Below are 25,678 nucleotides of genomic sequence, written 5' to 3'. Positions count from 1 at the left end.
TACGGCAGCGGACCCTTCTCAGCCACTCCAGCAATGGACGCCGCCCGGAAAACTATCGGCATGGATTTTTGCAGATACCCAATTATTCCACCAATCAACTATTGGTGCTGATTAATTGGCACAACGGATGAATTGGTCGACCTCTACTAGGGTTGCACCTGATTAGGCATGGGCCGGTATTAGATTTTGACGGTATGATAACCTTAAGCAAAAATATAACGGTTTGACGGTATCACAGTATTGTTGTTACAGCTCTGAAATGTGTTATTTTTAAATGACTGGGTAACATTTTTATTTATTTTTTTTCTCACAATATATTTTGTTTTTGAGCAACATACAGATTATTAGAAACAGTAGAATTTATTTTTTTCTTTGATTTGTTTACTGACATCTTTAACCTAAATCTGTAATTACAGTTAGTTATATAATTCATATACATTTCATTTATATCATTTCATATCATTTAGTTATATAATAATAATCATACACATAATTTGATTTAATGATAACCCAATCTGAAGCGAAAACAGAATGTTCTGACAAGCTTTGTGAAATTATACTACATGTCTGAAGGAAACAAACAGCAGAAGCTCTGAATGAGATGCAGATTCACTCTCTGACAGCAGGAGGCGCCTCTGGAACACAGATACAGACCAGATACAGCGTTTCCTTGGTTACCGCTGAAACACTGCTTTAATATGAACTATACAGAGACCAGATGAGAAGAAAATACCATGTAAACTTTCCAGAAGATAGTCAGCTCCCCTCAGAAACACATTCATATAAACCCCCAAATCAATATTGAGGATTTTCTTCCAGTAGTTTGTGCATCTTGAACAGTGAGTGATCTGCCTGCTACAGTATTTTTCTCTGTGCCATACCGCAGGAACGGTATAATGGAAAATATTAGTGGTTTTGAAACCGTGAAATTTTCAAATCGCGGTATATCTTAAAACCAGTAATCGGCCCATGCCTACACCTGATACTCTTATCCATAATGCTCCAATACTGCCATTTTCTGCCGGATCAGGAATCAGTCAGATGAGACCGATCCAAATCTAATATTATGTGTATACTATTTTGCATTATTATTAAGCACCATGTAAGGCACAAAAACATTATAAAGCACCATAAAGTTTTCGTGCATTATATTTCAGGTGTTCTGAGAGGTTCCATAGTTTAATGTGATGTACAGATGAATATTTCAGAATCAGAATGAGCTTTATTGCCATGTGTGTTTACACATACAGGCTTCGGTAGTAATCAACACCGAATATTCAAAGCTTCGGAGGGAGGGGGCTGAACATATTCTTTTCTCAACACCATCTCTACACCGGACGCCGCGCCGCGACAAAATACAATAGAACCCTTTATGCTGTCTACACTGGATGCGATGGGATAAATTCCAGACAGTAAACTGCTGCTGCGTTCTATTTATGATGTACTCACACAAATTTTAAATGATTTTAAACAGCCGCTTTGTCGCGTCCAGTGCGTCCAGGCAGGAATCTCTGTGTGTCTGTCTGTTTGTATTTGTATTATGTTGAGAACCATTCATCCAATCAACTTCATGCATGGCGGGTGTGATACTGCGGACCCAAGGGAGTGCAGTGTCGCATTTTGGTGCAATATGGACACGCGACATGTTCCGAATTAATAAACTACAGAAAAGTGCGAGCCGAAAGCTGCGCGCCTCACATGGGCAGGGCTTATATGCTCCAAGAACGGACACTGCACTAGTGATACAAAACACACAGCTCTGATAAGAGTAATACTTTTAATATAGGCAAATTATTATCAAGCTGGGCTACTTTACGTATTTTATGGCTGCTGTATTCGCAAGTATTTTCCAAGCAAATTGACTGCACGTTTTTATCATGTGTAAAATTACTGATTAACATGGCGGATAAAAGCAGCTAATTTTTTTTTAAACCAACAATATACTATAGGCATACTACTTTTTTTCAAACTTGATGTGCTGTTGTGGTAGGCCAGTTTCAAATTGCATACTTGGCACACTGCCTTTCTTGTCCTCACTCAATTTATAGTGCTCCCACACAGCTGTGGTCTTCGGCATGTTTATCTCTTCCAGATTAAATGAATCATGACATTCACTTATGGGCCATTCATATTCAAGCGAGTGAGAACCGTTAAGAAGATTATTCGAATCTCAAAATTGAAAATCGAATGCCAATCCACCGAACGAATATTCGAATAATCGAATATTCTGGTCCAGCCCTAACACATACGAGGAACTTGTTTTCACGACAGAAGCTTCCGCAGTGCAACAGAATGACAGCGACAGGACAAAAACAAACTGTTCCTGTGTCCGGTCCTTCTGGTGCTCAGAGCTCTGTAGCGTCGACCAGATGGCAACAGTTAAAAGAGGAAGTGTGCTGGATGTGAGGGGTCCAGAATGATTTGCCAGCCCTTTTGCTCACTCTGGATAAGTACAGTTTTTGAATAGAAGGGAGGGTTGTACCGGTGATTCGCTCAGCAGTCCAGACTACATTCTGTAGTCTACTGAGGTCAAATTTGGTAGCTGAGCTGAACCAGACAGTTACTGAAGTGCAGCGTACGGATTCAGTGATGGCGGAGTAGAACAGTTTCAGCAGCTCTTGTGGTAGGTTGAATTTCCTCAGCTGGCGAAGGAAGTACAACCTCTGCTGGGCCTTTTTCACAATGGAGTCAATGTGAATGTCCCACTTCAGGTCCTGAGAGATTGTGGTGCCCAGGAACCTTTTCCCAGCCTCACTAGCTGCTGCCTGTCTGTCAGGAAGCTGTTGATCCACTGACAGATGAAGGTGGGGACGGAGAGCTGAGTTAGTTTGGGCAGGAGGAGGTTTGGGATGATAGTAGGGGTGGGCAATATGACCAAAATCTTATATCACGATATGAATTTTTTTTTATATCACGATAAAGATATATATCTTGATATAGTTATTTTTTTCTTTTAATAAGTTTTTTTGTGGTATTAAGATCTTTGACACCATAGAATTTTCATAATCCCTGTCACCAATTTCGATATCAAACTAATTCAAGAAAATAATAATAATAAAAAAAAAACTCAAGCTCACTGGAGATAAGTCAGTGATGAAATAAGAACAAGAAACTAATTACAAGCAATAGGACAAAAAACTACAATAAATAAGAAATATATTGTGTAAATGATTTAGTCTTCACTAGGGCTGTGTATTGCCAAGAATCTGGCGATACGATACGTATCAAGATACAGGGGCTGCGATATGATATGTTGCAATACATTGTGATAATGTAAGCAAGGCGTTATGTTGGGATATTTCTTATTTTAGGAATAGGATATGTTTTTAGGAAAGCTGTCATTAAGAACACACCACCATATGCAAACTTTAGCAATAAATAAATAAATAAAAATGATTTAACCAGAACACAGTGGGATCTGCATTTGCAATAATCAGTCCCTGTAACATTCAACATTACTGAAACACTTTTTGTGCTGTATGAGTAAAGGGGGGAAAATAAAGTGCTTGCAGGATCCTTTAGTTAAATGTATAATATGTATAAAATGTATTTTATTAAAAAGACCATATATATTTTTAGACCCTGCTTTAAAGGTTCACAGTTTAAATTTACAATTGTGACGTACAATGTCATAACATTTTGATCTGAACAAAATAATTACATCTGCTTAATATCAATGAAAAAATTATTCCTAAAGAAAACACAACAATTGTAAAACAATAAAATAAATACAGATGTTGAACCTTTCCACTTGGATTTCACAGGGTTTTCAGTTTGTATTTATGTTCCGCGTGGAATCACCGAGACCATGACGCGAGCACCGCCCCAACTATACAAAACGCCCCCAAAATGAGAAAAAGCTGCAGCCGCACGGCGACCCTACCGCCCACTGCACCCCGCGCCAGCCTCTTCACACGGGACGCAGTAATTGGTGGAACCAGGGACGGCACCCGCGCCATGGTCCTGCGGTGGACGTTACCACATAAGCCCAAATAACAGCACACTTCAGCTTAGTACACCGAAACAGGAACTGGGATGATTCTTTCCTCCTCTATTACTATCAGCGAACTATTAAAGCTAACATAAGTAGCGTGCCTTAATGCTAGTATATCCTGTCACTGAGGATTTGTACAGAGACGAAGACTGCCTTCTAGCGGCCGGGATATAAACTCAAAACGAAACAACTGCCATAAATCTTGTATGATTATTTTATATTGTATTAAAATGTATATATTCCGTTTTTGAGAATCGATACAGTATCGCCCAAAAAAATATCGCGATACTCACGTGTATCGATATTTTCTTACACCCCTAGTCTTCACTAGGGCTGTGTGATTAATCGAAATCGAATTGCAATCGTGATTTGAGACCTTGCGATTTTGCTAATCGCATAGCCTGCAATGTGGACGCGATATTACTCTGTTCCCGAGCACATGCATTACTGAGTGGCAGTCTTACTAACCAATAGAGTGAGCACACCTCCGTTCTCCCCAATCAGCTCTGCTCTAACCAACTACATAAACGCCCACCATTATAAAAAAAAAAAAAAAAAAAAAAACGAAATTGGGAGAGAGACTTTGTGGTCAGATCGATAGTTAGGCAAATTAATACTAAAGAAAAACTTATGTAATATGAGATTACTTCGGTTTCGAAATGACAGACACCAAATAAAAAAGGTAATGTTAATTTGAGCTTACACAACACACATCAAGAGCTCCCTTATCGGTTCTGCTTTCAGTACCGGAGAATAAAATATATAATGCAATGCAATGACCAACCAGACGCATTCAGATTAGCCATTGCTGAGACACTAGAGTTTTGTTGAGTGCGCACACTCACAGTCTAAATTCTGCACTCTCTCATTTCATCGCTGACTGTGCTGACGCCCTTGTTCACCTACAGGCATGTGCAATTTCATTGCATCCCTAGTTAAAAACAATAAAAGGAGAGGGGGGGGGAAATAATGTTAAAATAATGCACTGAAGCACACACACACACACACACAGCCCTGTCAGTTCACCTCATGAACAGAAAATATTTAGTTTCAACAAAGAAATTGAAAAAAGATATGAAAACTGCCTTATGTGCAATTTAAATGTTTTAAATGCATCACTTGCATATGGTTGATTTAAATTGCAGACTGGATGCTTTCAATTGTAAGCGTGTGAATTTGGGTGGAGGTGAGGCCGCATCGTACCTTCAGAGACTGCTGCAGCTGAAATACCCTGCGAACCAGACTGCCATCACACTGAGCCGCATGGAGGAGCTACTGCATCAGCACAGCTATGTTGCACTAGATTACCAGCACGGTAAACCAAACCAGCACTCTTGGAATTTTGCCCTTAATTGCAAGAAAATTATTTAAGCAATTTAGAGGTAAACTTGCTTGGTCTGATGGGACTAAAATTGAGCCTTTGAAAAATGATTAAAAAAAGTCGGAAGAAAATAAAAAGCCTTTAAAACTCTTCTTTTTTGTGTTAATTATAACATAAATTTGATTGATTGTAAATTAATTAGAATTTTAGTTTAAGCTTTCAGTATAAAATGAGTTTTGTTGCTTCACTACATTAAGTGCTTTCTGCTACTGCATTCATGCTTTCATAAATTGTGAGACAGAGCTGGAGAAGTGGCGAAGTCCTAACTTTTACGAGAGGGAAGTTCACCGTGTGCAGCTGCCATTTTCAGGGCGGGCAGCTGGCGTTTGCGTGAGCGTTGAGGAGAAGAACGAGAGGAAAACGCAACAGCTCCGCCGACTACAGGAAATCAACAGTCGCCGCAGAGAAGAGAAACTACAGGAAGACCAGAAGCGACTGGAAACGCTTCTTTCTGTGCAGGTATACACGTTTACATGCAGAGAGGTGAAACGCTGAGGTCCAGTATGCACACAGTAATAGTCATATTCCCGTCAGGAGCTGCTGGAGGACGGCTCTCTGGAACTGTTTCACAGGAGTCTGGTGGAGCTCAACATGGACTCAGCTGAGGAGTTGCAATCTTACATCCATAAACTCAGCATGAGCGTGGAGCAGCACAGACTCATGAAGGCTGAGGTTTGTGGATGCAGACATGTTTTATTTGTGTTTCTGACCTTGTGTTGTCTTTGATTCGTATGGATTACTGAATATAAATAATAAAACATGATAGAATGGGGGTGGGAATAATCATGTTTTGCAAATATGATTTCTTTTTGTGCAAAACTTGTTGTTTGTGGTGGTGTTGAATCAGACTGCAGAGTTGGAGCAACCTGCAGAAGATGGGAGTGAAATGGTACCAGAATTAAATCAGGAAAATGATGAGCCCGGCAAAACTAGCAGTGCCATCCAGGTAATCTTAGAGTAAAGTCAATGAATGACATCATTCAGAGTATACTCTCTACTGTATTCATGAACACATCGAGATTTGTTCATAGTATTCGTGTTCTTATATGCTCTTTTTGCTCTCTTTATCTATTTTGTGTTAGCCATTGTTTAACAAGGCCGAGTATCATCAGCTGTTCGTGGGCACAGAGCGTCTGCGTGTGCCGGAGATCTTATTCCAGCCATCTTTGATCGGAGAGGAGCAGATGGGCCTGATGGAGACAATGCAGTTTGTTCTGGAACAGTGAGCACTTAATAGCCCCAGAAATTATATATCAGTGTATTTACACTTAGGCAGAAGAATGTGTCTCAGCAAAACACTTTTAAATCCAATCTACGATTCACATGCTATACGTTAATGTAGCAAGTGTTTTCTCTGTTATCAGCATTACATTTTCAAAATTGAAGACTTTGGTTACACTTTAGATTAGGGAACACTTCACTATTAACTAGTTGCATATCAGCATGAATATTGACTGTTTATTAGTACTTATAAAGGACATATTAGTGCATGACCATATTCTAGATCCCATAACCCAACCCCATACCTAAACATAACTACTACAACAATTTACTGAGGGTAAACTCTTCGTTAATACTTTTGTTTTCCATTTATTTTATGTTTTATAAGATAGAGAGCAATTAAGTTCTTTAATAACCCTTTGTTTGAAAGTAAAATATAAGCAGCACCAAAGGATACTCTAAGCAGTGCAAAGCATTCATTTTGGTTACAGTTCAATTCAAGTTTCTACATTACATCTAGGAGTAGTTTATCAGTGTTGATGTCTAATATGGCAAAAATGTACAATTAAAAATCATGCAGTTAGTTAATGACATGTATTCAAAATACAATGAAAATTATCAGCAATGATTATATGTTGTGATCAAACGTATAGAAAAATTTGTTAGTCTTATATGTTGGTTCAGGGTTGTCGTCATCTGAGTTCCTCGTAAGGGTTTGCATCATCTCTACTCAGGTGTTCGGTCATCTCAGATCTTCATAAGAGGTTGGAATTAGACTGAAGCTTGTGTAATTCCTAGTTACCTTGGGATTCCCATCACGTGGCAGAAACAGAAAAGCAAATAGAGAAAAAATAGCATAGCTGCTGTTCAAACCAAGCAAAGAACGATAATGTGCATTTGATCGGATATAATGTCACTGGTTGCTCGCGTAACCCATGTTCTCTGAATAGGGAACGAGACACTGTGTAGCTATGATGCAATGGGAATGCCCTCTGGGTGTGCTGATTATCTGAAGCCCATATAGAATCACGCCAGTTCATTGGCTGATGGTGCGGGCGCTGCCTCAACGCTCTTACGTTGCCATTCTTATACTGACGATCTACTCCTCAGATTTCTCTGACAAAAAAGGCCTGGGATTAAATTAGAATCAAAATCACTAATGAATGCATGCACACCAAGTTTTGTCTCAATAAGCTAAAGTGTTGTGGAGGTATAGCCTTTTGATCATTTTTGCTTGTTCTTCATTGAATTTGTTTGCGCATTATTCGAGAAAAGTTTGACCAATCTACTTTTATTCCATAACTTTTTGCCAGCATGGTCTGAAGATGATCTGAGCCAATTTTGGTGAAATTTTGACGAGTTTGAAAAAATAGTTTTTCTACCTATTAAAAATTGGCAAAACATTTGACCCGTTGAATTTAAAATTTTGATGTCCATTTGATTGAGCCAAGAAATCAGAGAAAAAACAAAACAAAAAGGTTTTTCTGTCTAACCTTTATGATTCAAAAGTTATTAGCATAAAAAAAGTGCAAATTTGGACAGTTAGTGGCACTAGACGGATCGAGTTAGAGACTCCAAATTTGCTGAAGTGACAGTTCAGACTGTCCATTATGAGTGTGCCAAATTTCACAACTTTTTACCATAGGGTTCTATGGGCTGCCATAGACATCCAGAGGGAAATGGAAAAAGAATAATAAGAACGCCAACGATTACAATAGGTGCTATTTAAACTGTTGTCTTGTATGGGTTAGTTGCAGTGTTAAGGCTGATTTATACTTCTGCGTCGGACCTACGCCGTAGCCTACGCATAGACACACACCCTACGCCGTAGCCAACGCCGTGACCTGACGTGCACCTCTCCAAAAATCTAACAGCGCGTCAATTCTACGCGGACCGCAAGCACTGTGATTGGTCTGCTAGAACCCCTTCCTCCGTATGTGCTTGAGTTTGGTGTGTGTGTTTATAATGTGCACTTTAATATATTTTAATGTTACACCTTCTTATATAAAATAAAACAAAGCAAAGAACAAGTGTCTTTTCATTTATTATACTACATAGCATTATACATCAGTATTTGTCCGCGATAAACAATGTTGATCTGCTGTGGTACAAGTCCTTGTGAAGATTGAAAGAATGCCATCTTCTCTTGTTCCGTTGTTGTCTCCTTTTGTAGTTTTAAATACTGATTTAATATTTATTTGTCGCCGTCATGGCTATAATAATGCTTCTCCGCCGAGCCGCTTCTTCTTCGGCTTTTGTCATGGTACTGCGGGTTACACCAGCAACATGCCCGTGGACACCGCATACTAGCGGTTTGCATGTGTACTGCACGTCGACGCGGACAACGACGCAGAAGTATAAATTAAAACTGACGCATAGCCTACGGCGTAAAGGCTACGGCGTAGGTCCGACGCAGAAGTATAAATCAGCCTTTAATTTTGACAGGCATTTTTTATTTAGTCTTAGTCTTTATCTTGAGACAAAAATGCTTAATAGTCTTAGTCACATTTTAGTCATTCGAGTCTTTCATAGTTTTAGTCTAGTTTTAGTTGACGAATCATTGCATTTTTGTCAACTTTTAGTCATCACTTTTAGTCAAACTGCAGTTACAAACATTTATTTTGGTAGCTGTTTTATATGTAGTCTTCAAACAAAATTAGTTATTATTCTCTCTTTAGACCAAATCAATTAAGCTTATGAGAAATTTGAATCAAGGATTGAATTTGGAAAAACTGGAATAAATTATGACAGTTTTCATTTTTCGGGAGAGATGCAAATTAAACAAAATTTTCAGATACTGCAGGTTTACAAGTATACATTTATTTAGGATCTTTTGTTGGTTAACAATGACACAGATAGGTATTTAATTAGGAATGTTGTCCTTTTAAGACGGAAGGTATGCTTATAATACTGACACACGTTCAGTTTTCATTCAATTGTATTTGTACTATTTGTAATTTTCTTATTTTTTTATTTTATTACTGACTGTTTCAACTCATTCTGAAAGAACAGGTTAAGGGGTTGGGGGTCATTTGAGGGGTTTTATTAATGCACAGAAAGACGGCCCCTGACAGAGTTTTGCATAGGGCCCCCAAAAGTGTAGGACCAGCACTGCTCTTAAATAGATTAAAACTTGAGGTTGGTTTTTCTGAAGCTGTCTTACACTTTTCTTTTTTTTTTTTTTTTCTTTTTTTTTTTAATGAATATGAGTTTTCTTTATACAAACAAAACACCGACACAGACAATACTCTCTTTAAAATCTGGTCTAAAATAATTTACTCCTTTTGCTTGTTTAAGGGGTATTGAATGTTTGATGAAATTTAGAGTTATTCTGTTTTATCCTTCTTTCTTGTCAGATAGCTTTAGCTGTAGAATTGGTCCCCTTCAAGCAAAATTTCTTACCCATATATTTGGGGGTCATTTTGAATCAGAATTTAGCTCAGACAACACAATTTGTCAAATGTAGTGTTTTGGTAAGACTTTCATTTAGGGACCAATTCTCATTGTTAACTAGCTGCTTATTAGCGTGCATATCACATATTACTGCCTTACTTTGCATAATATTTTTAAATCCCTTAATCCTACCCCATTCCTAAATTTAACAACTACCTTGCTAACTATTAATAAGTATTGAAGTATAGTCATGGTCAAAATTATTGGCACCCTTGGTAAGTATGATCAAAGAAGGCTGTGAAAATAAATCTGCATTGTTAATCATTTTGATCTTTTATTTAAAAAAAAAAAATCACAAATATCTAACCTTTTATTGAAATAAAACAATTGAAAATGGGGGAAAATCTCTTTATGAAATTAATGTCTTTCTCAAATACACATTGGACACAATTATTGGTACCCCTGGAAATTCTTATGAGTAAAATATCTGTGAAGTATATACCCATTCCTATTTACAATTTTGAGCACACCAGAGTGATTATGAACATGTGATTATCCAGCATTGCTTCCTGTTTACCAGGAATATAAATATGAGGGAAAACAAAGGCCAAATTGAAAACATAGTCCATCACAATGAGAAAAACTAAAGAATATATTTATGATGTGGCAGCAAAAGATAATTGAGCTTCACAAATTAGAAAGTGGCTTTAAGCTAGAGCAGTGAAAATTCCCATTTCCACCATCAGGGCAATAATTAAGAATTCCCAATCAACAGAAAATGTTACAGATCTGCCTGGAAGAGAATGTGTGTCTATATCGTCCTAGAGTTTCAGTGGCTAAAGACTCTTCAAGGGTCACAGCTGGAGAATTGCAGAAAATACCTGAGTCTCAGGGTAAGAAAACCTTAAAAAAAAAAAAAATTCAGACAGCACCTACACCACATGTTGTTTGGGTGGGTTTCAAGAAAACAAAAATCAGGTAAAGAAAATGCTCTCATCCAAAAACAATCCCCAGCATATTCTGTTGTCAAACACGACTGGAACTTCAAATGGGACTGGATTCTATGGTCAGATTTAACTTAAAAATTAGCTTTTTAGTAACAAACACTGAAGATGGGTTTGGTGCACACAGGGATAAAAAGTACCCCATGTGTACAATGAAATATACTGCTGTATTTTTAATGTTATGTTGTGGGCCTATATTTCTGCTGTAGGTCCTGGACATCTTGTTTAGATACATGACATCATGGATTCTATCAAATACCAACAGATAAAAAATCAATAAGTGACTGACTCTGTTAGAAATCTTATAATGGACCATGTTTGGATCTTCCAACCAGACAATAATACAAAAACAAACCTTAAAAACAACACAAAAATGGTTTACTGGGCACAAAACCAAGCTTCTGTTATGGCCATTCCAGTTCCTTGACCTTAACATAAATACTTAAATTAAAAAGGAGTGTGGTGAACTGAAGAGGAGAAGCACCATCATGGAGCTGGGAATCTAAAGGGTCTGGAGTGATTCTGGATGAAGGAATGGTCTCTGATCTCTTGTCAGGTGTTCTCTAACCTCATCAGGCATTATAGGAGAAAACTCATAGAGGTTATTAATGGAGGTTTCAAAAAGTATTGAATAAAAGGGTGCCGTTAATTGTGTCCAGTGTGTATTAGAGAAAAGCATTTGTCATAATGATATTTCCCCCCATTTTAAATTCTTATTTTCCAATGAAAGGTTAGATTTATGTGCATTTCAAAGATCAAAATGATTAACAATGCAGATTTATTTTCACAGCCGCCTTTGATCATATTTACCAAGGGTGCCAATAATTCTGACCACAACTGTATATAGAGAGAGAAAGTGTGTGCAAATGATCTCACAAGCCTAAAGTGTGTGTGTGTGTATATATATATATCTCAATTACAGTATACAATAGTTACAAGTTAAGTTTGAATCCGAACTAAAAAACTGAAAGTGATGCAGTGCTCTGATTTCAGTGGTGTGTGTGTGTGTTTGTAGGTACCCGCCTGAACTGCAGGAGGCACTTGTGAAGAATGTGTTTTTGACTGGAGGAAACCTGCAGTACCCTGGACTAAAAGAAAGAGTGCAGAGAGACCTGCTTGCAATCAGACCCTTCCAGTCACATTTTAAGGTCTGATATTCACTGTTACAACTACTTGAATTATTCTGCATGTGATCCAATAAAAAGCATAGTTTGGGGTGACACATCTTTAACACACTTATCCCTTCATTCAGTAAAAACATGAAAATTTAAAAGGTCTGTTGGCTTCGAAAAACAGTTTCAAAGGATGTTTCTATTATTATTATTATTCTTATTAAGTGGCTTTCTACTAAAATGTTCGTTATGATACAAATCGTCTGATTTGAGTATGTATCTCTTGTGTTAGGTGTCTCTGGCGAGAAGGCCAGCTCTGGATGCTTGGTTTGGGGCATGTGAATGGGCACTTTCGAACCCTGCTGAAGCTCAGGGCTGGATCAGCCGTCAAGATTATGAAGAGAACGGTGGGGAATATCTGAGAGAGCACTGTGCCTCAAACATCTTCATACCCATGAAGCTCAACAAACCATCATCAGCCACAAAACAAACCCTTGTGGGAAAATGCTTGACAGACGCAAGCCTTCCTGACACCACCAGCAATGACAAGGACAATGACATTTCCCTGGTTTGAAATGTGTTGTCCTGATTGATGGAGACTTCTGACAGTTTGCACCTTTGAAACTGCATGGCATTTCAGTAGCCATCAAAACATTCAGGCCTGTGTATACTGTTGACATGTATATTTGACAACGTTATTAGTGATCAGGATTTTACATTTTCTAGAATACAATGTGTATGTTTAGTGTGTTTTATTTGGTGTATAAAGGAAGAGAATTTCACATTTACAAATGTGAAGTGTTGTTTTTGTTGCTGATGCAGATATGTTTTGTTCAGACCCAGTGAAATATGATTTTTTTTTACTTTCTGCAATTTCAGAGTTCGCACTGCCCCTTAATAAAATTCCCTGAGAGTGTCTGACGATGTGTCAACTGCCCATTTAAATGAGTAGAGTAGTCACCCAAAAATAAAAAGCTGCTAATTTATTCACCCCCAGACCATCCAAGATATAAGGTGGGGGTTTTTTTCTTCAGTAGAATAGTGAAGATTTTTTGCTGAAATTGTGGGGCATGGTGATTCATAAAATGCATATCAGGCTGCCATTTTTTGTGAATTAGAAAAAAAGCATATTAAGGAACACAAAATGAATACCCCTGGCCCCTGATGATATATTGAGGTCTTATGAAGTGAAATTATTGTTCTGTGAAAGTAACTGAACATTATTTACATTATTACCTGTAATCCATAACTTCAGGCAATTGCTCTGTGGATGAACCGGTTCTTTTGGTGACCTAGTGGAATCAGTTCACCTCATTGGACTGAACCTTCTGAAAAAGTTTGTTGCTCAAGCAGGCGAGATCTACTAGATAATCAAAACTCACTTTTGGACATGCCTGACAGTCACTCTGACTCCAAATGAGCCAATATGCAGACGGATACGTTCCTATGATGCTGGTTTTTACCAACTCAGCACCCCGTTTAGTCTGACAGCACACTGAACTGTAGGAAACTGTTCCAATTCAAACCAAAGACCGTTGAGCCGGTGATAAGTGTGAAACAAGCACCTGAAAGAAGGGGCAAAATTAAAGTTTTTATGGTTTCTTATGGTTTTTGTAAAAAGGTGAGTTGATTTGGACTAGTTAATTCACTTTATATTCTTCAGACATAAAAAAGATCCATGTTTCACATCATTTTTAGGGGTTCAAGCGCATGGTGCTGAAACCTTATTGTAATTGTTAGAATGGCCAATTAATCTCCACGTAAACCTGATCGGGCAGACCAAACCGTAAGTTGTAGAGACTTGAAACTTGGAGGGATAGTAGTACCCATACTGCCTACAACATCCCCATTCGGCCAGACAGGTGCTACAGCTATCAAAAGTATGAAAATGCTCATAAGTCCTAAACCGTTGGTCACAGGCTTAGGTGTCTTATGTCATTGGAATCCTTGGCTCATGCTGGATAAAACACATGCCTCAGATTCGACCATCACACTGCTAAATTTTCAGGGTATTTTGGATTTTTTGAAAAACCTACTTTTGATATTTTGTATTTTTTTTTTAACCTGATTTTGAAAAAAAAATAGTGGAGATGTTTTACATGGATTGTATATATCTATAATTCTCAAAAAAAGTATACATTATACATATAACTATTGATATTCACTCTCTGTGGAATATTTCTGCTTTGGTTTGGTTCCGATCCGGTGAAAAACCTGGGACTAGTTCGCAATATATATATATATATATATATATATAATATATATATATATATATATATATATATATATATATATATATATATATATAACAATACATACACACAACACACACACACACACACACACGCCACGGTGGCCAACCAGAGTGAGCTTTCTACTGCCGCGAACGCCGCCACGTCTGCAAAGTGCTTTTGCAGCTTTTGCCCACTGAGTGGCACTTTAACCACAAGTTATCAAACAAATGCATCAAAGCACATTTTCGCAAATAGCTGTCAGCATTACCTCACTGGTGTAGGTTTAAAATATTTAATATTCACAGTTGAAACTTTAGTAGCCTACTTAATACTAGTAGCCTACTTAAGTTATGTTTGTTACTTAGAATTTGTAAGATAGATTATTGGGGAAAAGATATCTTTCTGTACACTGATTAAAATGTTGCCTGTTTTATAAATGATTTCCATTATTTCAATAAAACGTGAGGCACTGAATAATTTCGCTCCCATTATTTAGGCCAAACTAAAACAAGAAACAAATCAATTAAACCTGGCCACGATTTAGCTAAATCACTGAAACTGAAAAGAATGGACGGATTAATAAAATGTCTTCACGTTTAAACTCAAGTTCTCTGATTATGATCAACAAAGTGCATAAGATGTAAAAAAAAGAGCTTCATTAACTGACAACTTCAGTGATTTTAAAGGGAGCCTTTTTTACTTGCTTTCATACAATGTAATTAAAACTCAAAAAAAGAAAAATTGCAGCCGCATTTAAATGCAGGAGTGTATTCTATTCCTTAAAATATCAGAGTGCAAGATTTGCGTGGTGCGCATGATGCTGAGTGCACGCACAACATTTCATCTCCACATTTTTTCTTCATTTATTTTTTGGTTTTATTTTGTATCATTCCATATAAAAAGTAATTAACTTTGTAATGCATATGCAAATTGTGAAACTGCAATCTTATTCACAGTCTATAGCATTTAATTATTTGTACAATAATATTTAACTTAACCTGATTTGTATCTTTATTATTTAATGTAAAAGAGATTTATTAAAACAATCAAAATCAACAAATTGGAGCAGCATCAGCCATTAGATCATTTTAAAACGTCAAATAGCCTTTAATTTACAGGTTATAACCGCATCTGTCTCTGTTGTAGACTTGTGAAGATTTATTTTTAACGCGGATCCCATACTTTAAAGAAATGTGCTGTTTTACTGTGGAAAATTATTGATGCGCATACATGACAGGGAGACACCCTCGCGATCATTTTTTTGCGCATACATGACAGGGAGACACCCTCGCTATTGTTTTTTTTTTGAAATGGGTTGAATCTGGTGTATGAGAAATATATCTACAGAAATCTTGAAACGTCTACTTTTAAACGAACCAATTCAAAATGAAAGCAAATACTCCCTGATTATGCGCATCCTATGGAGATGAGAGTCAGCACTGTGAATTTCATCTTGCAGCCAAGAAAACATTAGTTTATTAATAAATAATTAAAATGTCTCCTTTTTCACAATTATTAGGCTACTTCTGCCTGTGCTTAATGCGTGTGCTTGAGCGCAGAATATATTAAGGCTGGATTATAGATGTAAATTTATTATAAACCAGCAATTAGTTGAATAATGACAAATGAATGACTATTAGCCTAACTAGAAAAATCTTACGTGGGGGCAGACCTATTAAATACCCTCTAGACATCTCTGTTAAAGTTTTTATAGCATTTTATACGCGTTTGCATAAATTCTTCTTTCAGAACGGTCCGTAACGGAGAGATACCTTAACAATGATTTTTCCTCTGAAACAAAAACGAAAATTGAAATAAAATTGATATTTTATGTTTTGAGAATGGCCAACCCTTCTCTGCAGATATTGTGCTTCTGCTTTGTGCATTTTAAATCACAGAAAGTCTACAAAATATATTGTGTCCCAAAACTCTGGTGTTTTTTGTCACGTCTGTAATGCATGTGTAGCTTATTTCCCAAATCTAAAATAGCCTATAAAACATGTTCATAGACAGATAATTAACTGATGTCTAAACTCTGTTTTGAGGTTTAGAAAAAGAGATGGTTAAATATATTGGTAATGAATAGACTACATTCTGTGAGAATTTATATTTCACACTCTAAAAAGTATTGTATGGATGCAACAAATAAAATTAACGCAACAGTTTGCATCTTTTTTTTTTTTTTTAGTTCCTTCAACTTTTGAGTTGAGTATAACTTCCTCTGAAATTAAGTTATAATAACTAATAAACTATATTGTGCTATACAGTAGTAAACATTTGAAGTGGATCAAAACCTTTCTTCAAAGTTGTCCTAAAACCAAAATGACTTGTCCTACTTTGCCTAAAACCTGCTCTGCAAGTTTGAAACCCTCATAAGCTACTGTCCATATGAAAGACCAAGAGATTCACACATTTATTTCAACCCCCACAATTTATACAGAACTACCCCCCCAAAAAAACAACCCCCTCCAGCTGGACTGAATTCGGTCTGTTTTTTGGCTGCGAGGAACGGTGTGTTGTCAAGTTTGAAACATGCCTGCACTCACATCAGCCGTACTCTTTTTATTCATTATTTTCTCGCAGCCCATATTATTATTTTCACAAGACCATAATAGTAACAAATTATCAATTGATAATTAATCATTATTTTTGCAGAAATCATTCTTATTTGTGAATGTAGGCGTTTGAGGAAGGCTTTAAGACCAAGCGTAATCCTCTGCCAGCTGCCAAAGTCCTTTAAGGCAAGTCGTGCCACTCAGCCGCCATCTTGGCAATGCCTCCGGGCAGCTATTTCGGACTAACAAGACCAGGCTCCTATCTAAATGAATGGGCAGAGAGTCAGAACTGCACTTTCACTGGTCACTGGGACATAAAAGCTGCATGTATAGAAACAGCAGTAAAATATGATAAAAATCGCTGAAAAAATTTTATGATTTTGTCCCAAAATAAAGTTTAAAACGCCTTTTTCCCCACAGGTTATACTTTTACTACGCATGTGCAAGGGTTCACGACACCAACTTCATTTATGTCTCTATCCAGAATGCCGGTGTTGTGCCAAGCACTTAAACAAATGCTCAATGTCATTTGTTTTATCAGTGTACAGTACAATATTTTGAATTATTTTCTTGTGTCTTGTTCTTCTTTTTCTTTGCTTTGTCTACCCCTGATATGGACAGAATTTTTTGTAATCTCATTGTATAACGTTATGTGTTCTGTTAAACAAAATTATTTTTTAAAAACCCTTGAAATGCTGTGCTTATTGACGTTAGGGATACAGTCAGCATATAACCGGAGACAATTTATATAACGTTGCCATCTATATTTACACAACACACATACACTGCATATCAAATCTGCCGTCTTTTCAAACTGTAACGTATTTTGGCGGACAAAAATAACGTTAGCATCAAGACAGAGATTTGTACATTTCTAAAGTTACTCCATAACTTTAAAGTCCAATATAAGTACATATGCCACGTTCTATGTGCCTTTCTAATATGCAACGTTTATGTGCCTTCTATGGGTGCAATAACAGAGTTCCCGGCTTGACTGTTAAAAGCAGATGATTGGCTTTCCAGCAGGAGGGAGGGGGCATGTGCATACAACCACCATCTTTGCCGTTATGAGTTTTCTTTATATAGTTGTATTGAAGATTGAGGAAGTGGCATGTCTCTTATAAATTGTCTCTGCAGCTGCTCCCACTTTACAGCGAGCGTGACTCGCACTAACTGACCCAGCTTCACCGTCATCAAGTTTTGATTTTACAAAATCAGTTTGGGCGAATGCAACTTATTGATCATGAGCCCAACATTTAGCAAGCAGGAAAACTTTTAGTCTACCTGAAGGAAGACATATTTCATTGCAGTTAATGCTGTTAAATAGAGAGAAAAACTAGTGTAGGCTATTCTTAAACTTGGAGCTCATTATATTGAAGTACAAATCCAAACACCAGAAGCAACCTACACTCTCTAAGTGTTCTTTCATTGAAAAGTATGCATTTAATTTATTCACAGGCTATATGGTTGAAATACTATTTTAGTTCAAAACTTTAAGTGCCATTGTTTAAAAAAAATGCTTTATGACTAACGGTTTCATTGAAAGTTGTTTTGTTTTGTTATTTGTTGCCATTTGTATTTTCACCTCCTAAATTACTACCCCAATTCTATAATGGTAAAATGTATTTATTTTTGAGAATAATTTTAGCCTACATAAATGTTTTTTTTTTGGCATTATTAAATGTTTTTTATGACATAGAATAATTGTAGCCTACATAAATGGGTGAAGCAAAACAAATATGATAACTTTTTAACTGCAGGCAAATATAGGCCTATATTATTACAAATATATTATCATTACAAATATTTTGAGCGTCCCTTATTCTGTACTTTATTATCTTAAAGAATAAACACTTATTTCCTACAAGAATAAACATAAATAAAGAATAAAAGAAAGAATCTCAATTAGCCCTTATTTTCCATTTCTGAAGTTATTTGGCAACTCTAATAATGATGTTATTATATTTTGACTTCCCTGACAGTGGCACCTTCCTCAAAAAAAAAACTAACAAAAAATCCTCAGTTGTAGGAGATATGCGAGCGAATAATAGACTTAAAAAAGAATACAGTGGGTGCTTGGTTTCGGAAAATGAATACAGCTCGTAAAAAATTATATGATGAAAAAGTCATGCTAACATATTATTAATTCATAGAAATAATTTAAGCAATTAAAACCTTTTTTATATATACTAGATTCAACTTGAATTTCAATACTATTAAACTGACTTTAAAATCTCAAGGAGTTTATAAGTTGAAACGGTAAAATGTCACAGTGTATGTTAAATAGCCTAAATGAACTTGTATCTTATATAGTATCTGAAGATCTTGATTGCATGTTAGCGTAAAACTAACAATATAATTAGATTTTTTTTAATGAACAATTCCTGTATAAAATGGGACAGCAACCTTTATATCAAACATTTTGAAATCTTCCACAGCTGAGCAACGCAGGAGACAGGTTCTGCGCCAGAGGCACGAAGTGAATGTGATGCACAGTCATTTTCAGATGCAATGAAAAAAACAAAACAATAAAAACATGCACGAAACTTGTAAATAGTTAACAACATAGCCTAGATTAGGCCCAGACTCTGTTCCTAAGTATATATTGTATTTTTTTTTTTTTACCCACAGTAACAAATTTTAACCAATTAATCACCTATTTTCGTTTGCTGCCTGTTTTTTTTTGTTTGTTTGTTTGTTTGTTTTTTTAAAACACGCTAAAAAATAAATTAAGTTTGTGAGAGGGAAAAATATATAAGTCATGTATAAGTTGCATTTTATTACATTCAGAAATAATAACGGCAGGCCTAATAATGTTATAATGTGCCAACAGGATATTTTTAGTTCCCTTCACTTTACAACAAATCCTTTAAATGTAACAAATTTATCAGAACAGAACAAGAATTAAACATATATAAGTCTAATGCATAAATATAATTGCAGTATATAATAATATAGGCTTAGCTATAAACAAAAAAAATAAATAATAATAATTTAAAGCGAAACATAAGGTAAGGTCGGGCTCTCTCATTTGGGACAAATCCAAACGTTTCCATATTCGTGATGTTGCCTATTTCAAGCTATACTATTATTCATGAGGTAAAATAGACTTTGTAAAAAATGTTTTAATTAATTAGCAAAAATATGCCAAAGTGGACCACTGCTCGCGCCGAATGGCACAGTGAACGACTTCACTGTTGCTAATGAATATGAGGCACCAGCGCGATCAAACAGTTGAAAGAGAAAATACTAAATTTTTGGTCACACAGTAAAGGCAATTCGAAAATGCAAACTTTTAGCAGTTTGAAAAATCAAGAATAATAACAGAATTAATAAGAATTATTTGTAAATGCTGGACCGTTCTCATTTCGCTCTGCAAATGGAACCTGAAGATTTTTTTATTTATTTTTTTAACCAAGAATGAACCGAAATTAAAACATTTAGCTTTTAATCTATATATATAGGCCTTTTATGTAATGACTGTTTAATAAAAATAGCATGCATAAGAGCCTTTGTGTAAAGGTCTTTTAATGCGTAGACTGTAGCCTAAGACTATCACACGTTTTGAAATTAACTCACTGTAAATTTTCAAATGGTTTTTAAGAATGTTACAATGTTATATTATAATGTTTTTGTTGTTTTACTTCGTCCTTTCATCTCCGTTTACAAACCAACATTTTACAATTACATTCAGTTCGCAATCCGTCCCTTTGCGCCACCTGGCGGTAGTTTCGCGAATTATTTTAACACGCGACTGACTTGCAGTTAACACGGCGGCCCTGCGGCGGCGGTACGCGAGGCGGTAATACCCATTCTGGTTGTCAACCTACTGTACGTCTGTATGCCAAACACGAGACACCAACTGTCATGCTGAGATTTGGTTTGGAATTGTAAAAAATTTAATTCTCGGTAGAAAGCGAAAACTCAGACCAGCAGAATTCATTACCACCATGTACACCTCACTGCAGGGACGATACAGGGAATACATCTTGAGGAACAGTCCGCAAGATGTACTTACCCGACCAAAGAAGTCATCAAGATATGTGTTGTTTGCTGAAGAGCGGTGGGCTAAAAGATCAGGAAAAATAGCCAAAAGAAAATCTCGCTATTTCTGTGCCCCAGATAAAATTCCAGTGCCACGGACGAAACGTTTATCTGAACAAAGTCTGCAGGATGTTGTTAAAGGGTAATTTCGGAGTTATTTAAATATATAAATTAGACAAAATATGAGTAAATTTCAGTATGTTTTAGTTGACATTGAGTTTGTTTTTACAGGGCGCAACAGTGCAAAAGAGTGGCATTTGCAAAACACTACCCAAGCGCAGTGATGTAGACAATGATGCTACAGAAGTTGTTACTGAATATGTAAGTTATATTTTTTGAAAAAGGGTCACTTGTATAAAATAGCCTCTATTCCGTGTATATTCCAGTCTCTATAGAAATATTTTTACAGGCCGCAACAGTACAACGGTACCACCAAGTTGACATTGGAAAAATCACAAAACCAAAAATTATACCACCAAAGTGCAGAGATGCAGCCAAAGATGATAAAAAAATTGCTGCTGAAGAGGTAAAAAAAAAAAAAATCTTATTTTCTGGTTATTAATTTGAGTTTCAAAACTAATTTTTCCAGATAAGAGCACGTCGGCAAAAGAGTAAGCAATGCAGAAAAAAAAACCAGTGATCAACGTTCAAGATGAAATGCAGTATAAAAACTGGATTTATCGCCCACTGTGGGAGATGTTGTTTTAAAAAAAAAAAAAAAATGAGACTAGGAGGGATCTGTTCTCCCTTTAAATGGCTGCTCTGTGTTTTTAAAACCTATGACTGTTTGACTTAGAATAAAAGTTGTGAAAAGTAAAAGCAATAACATTTAGACCATTTTATACAGTAAGTTGTGAGATCGTGCTTCATACCTCGGCCTTCGTTTTCATTATGGGAAAAATAATTAAGTCTGTGGTTCTTTTCTGATTAATGTCAAATAATACATCTACAGGTTGCAGCCCTCTGGCGATGTGAAGAGAGTGAGCAGGTTGTTGCACAGCTCAAAGCTGTGTCTTACAAGTTCAGTATTGTTTTGAGGCAAGCAGACCTGCTCACTCTTCGACCCCATGAGCTGTACAGATTTTCTATCAACATATCTATGGCTTTCAGAAAGTGTTGCTTGCATATGTGTATTCTACTTGTGTTATTAATATATTGTAGGTTATGGAGAGCTACATTCGGGCTGTCCTTAACAAACATGATAAACCTGGGAGACTGTACCAGCTCAGTCATTACATCACTTGTGCCATCTTGTATGGGACGAGAGACCAGATCGCTCAACAAAGTTTGAAAAAAGTAAGCATAGTATGGAAACTGGCATTTGTAATGTAAGCTATACATTTAACATAAGTACATTGTAACTGTTAAAAAACAAAACTACAACGTTTCATATGCATGAAAAATCATGCTCTTGTCACTCTATACAGGTTAATTTTGAGCGCTTTGATGGGATTGTTTCATTTGTGAATGTAAGAAACAACCACTGGATGTTTGTGGTAAGTGAAGACATTTTATGTTTTTTGTTTGCAAATATAGGTCCTATCTAAATTGAGTAAAATGTAAACATTCAGTAACAGCTGCAGTTCTGTGACCCTTGTCAATAATATTAATATAAATATTGCTTCACCGCTACTAAATTTCAAGCAATTCTTAACATAAACATTCCGGTCTGGATAAATCTGTTTATACTTATGACACCGCAGGACTGGATGACTGAAAGCACAGCAATATGGGTTTCGAAAATTAGTGAGGTCTGGGGTACGGTTAAGAATTGTGCTATAATAATATAACCCCTACAAATACAACTCATTGTACACTAAACACTTTTAAAAAAAGATAAATCTAGATGTTTGTGAAAGATGTTTTCACTGTTTTGGATAGATGAATATTGTTAAATGATACAGTTTTCTGCATCAAAATTTGATCATACTTTACTGTATGATAGGGGTGGATCATTTTTATTTATAGTATTCATGCAACAATACATATTACTGTTATAGTTTTCATTAAAAACCCTATAGATGTTAACTTGGTCTAGAATGTTGTTTTTCATGGCTTTGTGAAAATTGAACTACTATACTGAATGAAAAAGCATAGACTTCTTCATAGCTAGTGTTTGCAACAAAAGAAGTGTTGAAAACAGATAAAAACTGAAAAAAATAAAGATAAATATAAAAAGATGAAGATATTGTTAACCCTAAGCTGCAACTTCCCACTTTATTAACTTTCTAAAGTGTCAAGTTAAGTGGAAAAGACAAGCCCGAAAACACTTATATTAGCTGGATCTGGCAACAAGGCGGAGGGTGCGCCCGCGCCCACAAGCACACATTTTTCAAGCCCAGCAGCGTCTGCCAGAGATCATTTTCCTACCACAGACGCTAAACATTCTTGCAAACTGTCTAAACTTCATTATGCATGCAGACACTCTGCATGAGGAGTTTTAAAACAACAAATCAGTCATTCAGAGAACAAATGTTATTTTTGAACGTGAAAAAATTACCAAGGTCCGGACCTCGATGACCTCATAGCTGGTTGGAAGCGCACCTGCGGTGATCCCTATACTAGGGTGCTGTCCGTGGTGCTGAATCAAGCATTGCCAATTAATTGCTATTAAATTTAACTCTTTTAACTCTGTTGCGCATGCACGCAAATCATGCCATTATAAAAAGTCTAGACGTTATGTAGCTGAGAAATCCGTTGTGGAATTTAGACAGCTTCATTGATTGTAACGGAACTAGATGAGCATCAGTTTTTAATGGGACTGCTCTTTGCGCACTTAATAAAACTTTTGTTTTTCATGCTTGACCAGCTATCATGTACACAATGCGAAGTTTCGGGAGTAACATATGCTAAATGAATAGTTTTGAACGTATTTTTCTTCAGTGATTTGAGTGAATCGATTAAAGAATAAATTCAAGTTATTTAACAATCAGATTTTCCATGAGTCCAGATGTCTTATAGCCTATAATAGCCAAATTCTGGTCAATTAAGAATTATGGGACCTACAAGTTGATATATATATGTGACTCTCAATAATACAGTTAAATAACTTGAATTTATTCTTTAATCGACTCGACTGGAAAATCTCTCAGTTCACTCATGTCAAAAAGCGAGACACTGATAGTATGATGGTGGGTAGATGGTAGATGTATCTTTTTAAACTATCCCTTAAACATTATTGGAATAATAGAACATTGTGCATACATGCAAACACGAATATGATCTTAAAAAAATATTTTTACTTCATTATTTGTTGTTTGTTGTTTGTTAGCATCTCCACGTTCCTTCAAAGCAATTTCAGGATGCGCCTCAACCAGCGGGAAAAGGAGGAACGGGTTAACATTCAGTGGAAGCCTGGCCATATAACTCATACTGTACAAATCGATGCCACAGGCTGTGGAGTGTTTGTCTTACAGGTACAGTATCTATTTCATGAAAAGATTCAAAACTGCTATTAAATAATCTGCGTCATTTTGGATAGCTGACTTCTAAAACGTGTTCTAGAAGTGTTCTATTGTCCTCATGAACCATTTGTCTTTTATATGCTAATTTTAATTATATACACATACATATACACATTCATTTTTTTATAGATGGCAAAAGAAACTGTACAACAGTTTCCTGACTTTCCTGATACAGTACATTTGATATAAATCCAACGAGGGACAATATTGAACAACTAAGATTGAAAATGGCAATGGAAATATCCCTTGCATCAGGTTAGTTCCTCAAAACTGCTAAACATTTTTGTGTAATGGAGAAAAAAAAGAAAGAAAGAAAAAGGCTAATTTCAGTGAAATGGTTGACAGTTAAATTATTCCCAACTATGCATTTTAGAATCAAAAGAGGACTACTGTTCTATTTGTGCACTGAAAGACCTCCCTCAAAGGACAAATAAGGACATCATAGACTGGGTAATTTTTCTGTTTAATGGCTGTTGATACTGTATTTGTTAAATTTGAATAGGCCTAGATTAGAATCCTGACCCATTGTTCTGACATGGTAAATTGGACAAAGCCAACACTGCCAATGAATGATCATAACTTGGATAATATTTTCACCATCTCTGATTCTCCTGCAGGTTCAGTGTGAAAAATTTGTTCGGTGGTTTCACAGTTCATGTGTAGGATTCAATGTTACAGAGACCTCTGGCATGAATTCACCATGGTTCTGTGTTGTGCAAAATTTAAAAGGTAATTGACAAAGTGCATATATTAATTAAAAAACATGCTACGTCTACAGCAGTTCATCTTATTGCATTTTTTTAATGCATAATGTCTTGTTTTACAGTAATGAGCATGTGCTTTTCTTTTTTAGTAAAGCTGACGGATTTTATGTGCTTTATGTGACACTAAAGGAAGTGTGTGAACAAACATAAGATTGTGTTGTGCTTGAAGAAGAATTTTTCATGCATGTGGCACCTTTTTGTAAATAAAAACAAACAAACAAAAAAACTACTATTTGCCAAATGTTGTTTGATCATTTTGAACTGAATTTGCATAATACATATTAGTAAAAAATGCATTTGCTTAACTGTGTGATCTTGCACTTTCAAATTTGCTGGAAATTATTAAAATGCTTTAAAGTCTTATAAATATATAAAAAAAAAAAGTTAGCTGATGCTAACTGGCTAGCTAATTAGCTGCCTGATGCTAACTTGAGGTTATTTTTTAAAAATAAAGTCCAAATATTTTTAGTCAACCAACTATTTAGAATACATTTGATGGAAAAACAAAGGAT

General features: G+C 36.1%; 1 protein-coding gene across 1 annotated transcript in view; it reads left to right on the top strand.

Annotated features, from left to right (window-relative positions):
- Positions 1-13,026, top strand: part of actr5 (actin related protein 5) — a 36,782-nt gene extending 23,756 nt beyond the window's left edge. Inside the window, exons 3-9 of the mRNA XM_042755115.1 lie at positions 5,140-5,309; positions 5,617-5,834; positions 5,910-6,047; positions 6,223-6,321; positions 6,458-6,597; positions 12,009-12,141; positions 12,398-13,026. Of these exons, the coding sequence (XP_042611049.1) occupies positions 5,140-5,309; positions 5,617-5,834; positions 5,910-6,047; positions 6,223-6,321; positions 6,458-6,597; positions 12,009-12,141; positions 12,398-12,679 (1,180 nt within the window). The 3' untranslated portion in view covers positions 12,680-13,026. The remainder of the gene's footprint in view (positions 1-5,139; positions 5,310-5,616; positions 5,835-5,909; positions 6,048-6,222; positions 6,322-6,457; positions 6,598-12,008; positions 12,142-12,397) is intronic.
- Positions 13,027-25,678: the final 12,652 nt, after the last annotated feature.

The sequence above is a fragment of the Cyprinus carpio genome, unplaced genomic scaffold (assembly GCF_018340385.1).
Source record: "Cyprinus carpio isolate SPL01 unplaced genomic scaffold, ASM1834038v1 S000006643, whole genome shotgun sequence".
Taxonomy (NCBI): domain Eukaryota; kingdom Metazoa; phylum Chordata; class Actinopteri; order Cypriniformes; family Cyprinidae; genus Cyprinus; species Cyprinus carpio.
This window is presented reverse-complemented; position numbering and strand designations above follow the sequence as displayed.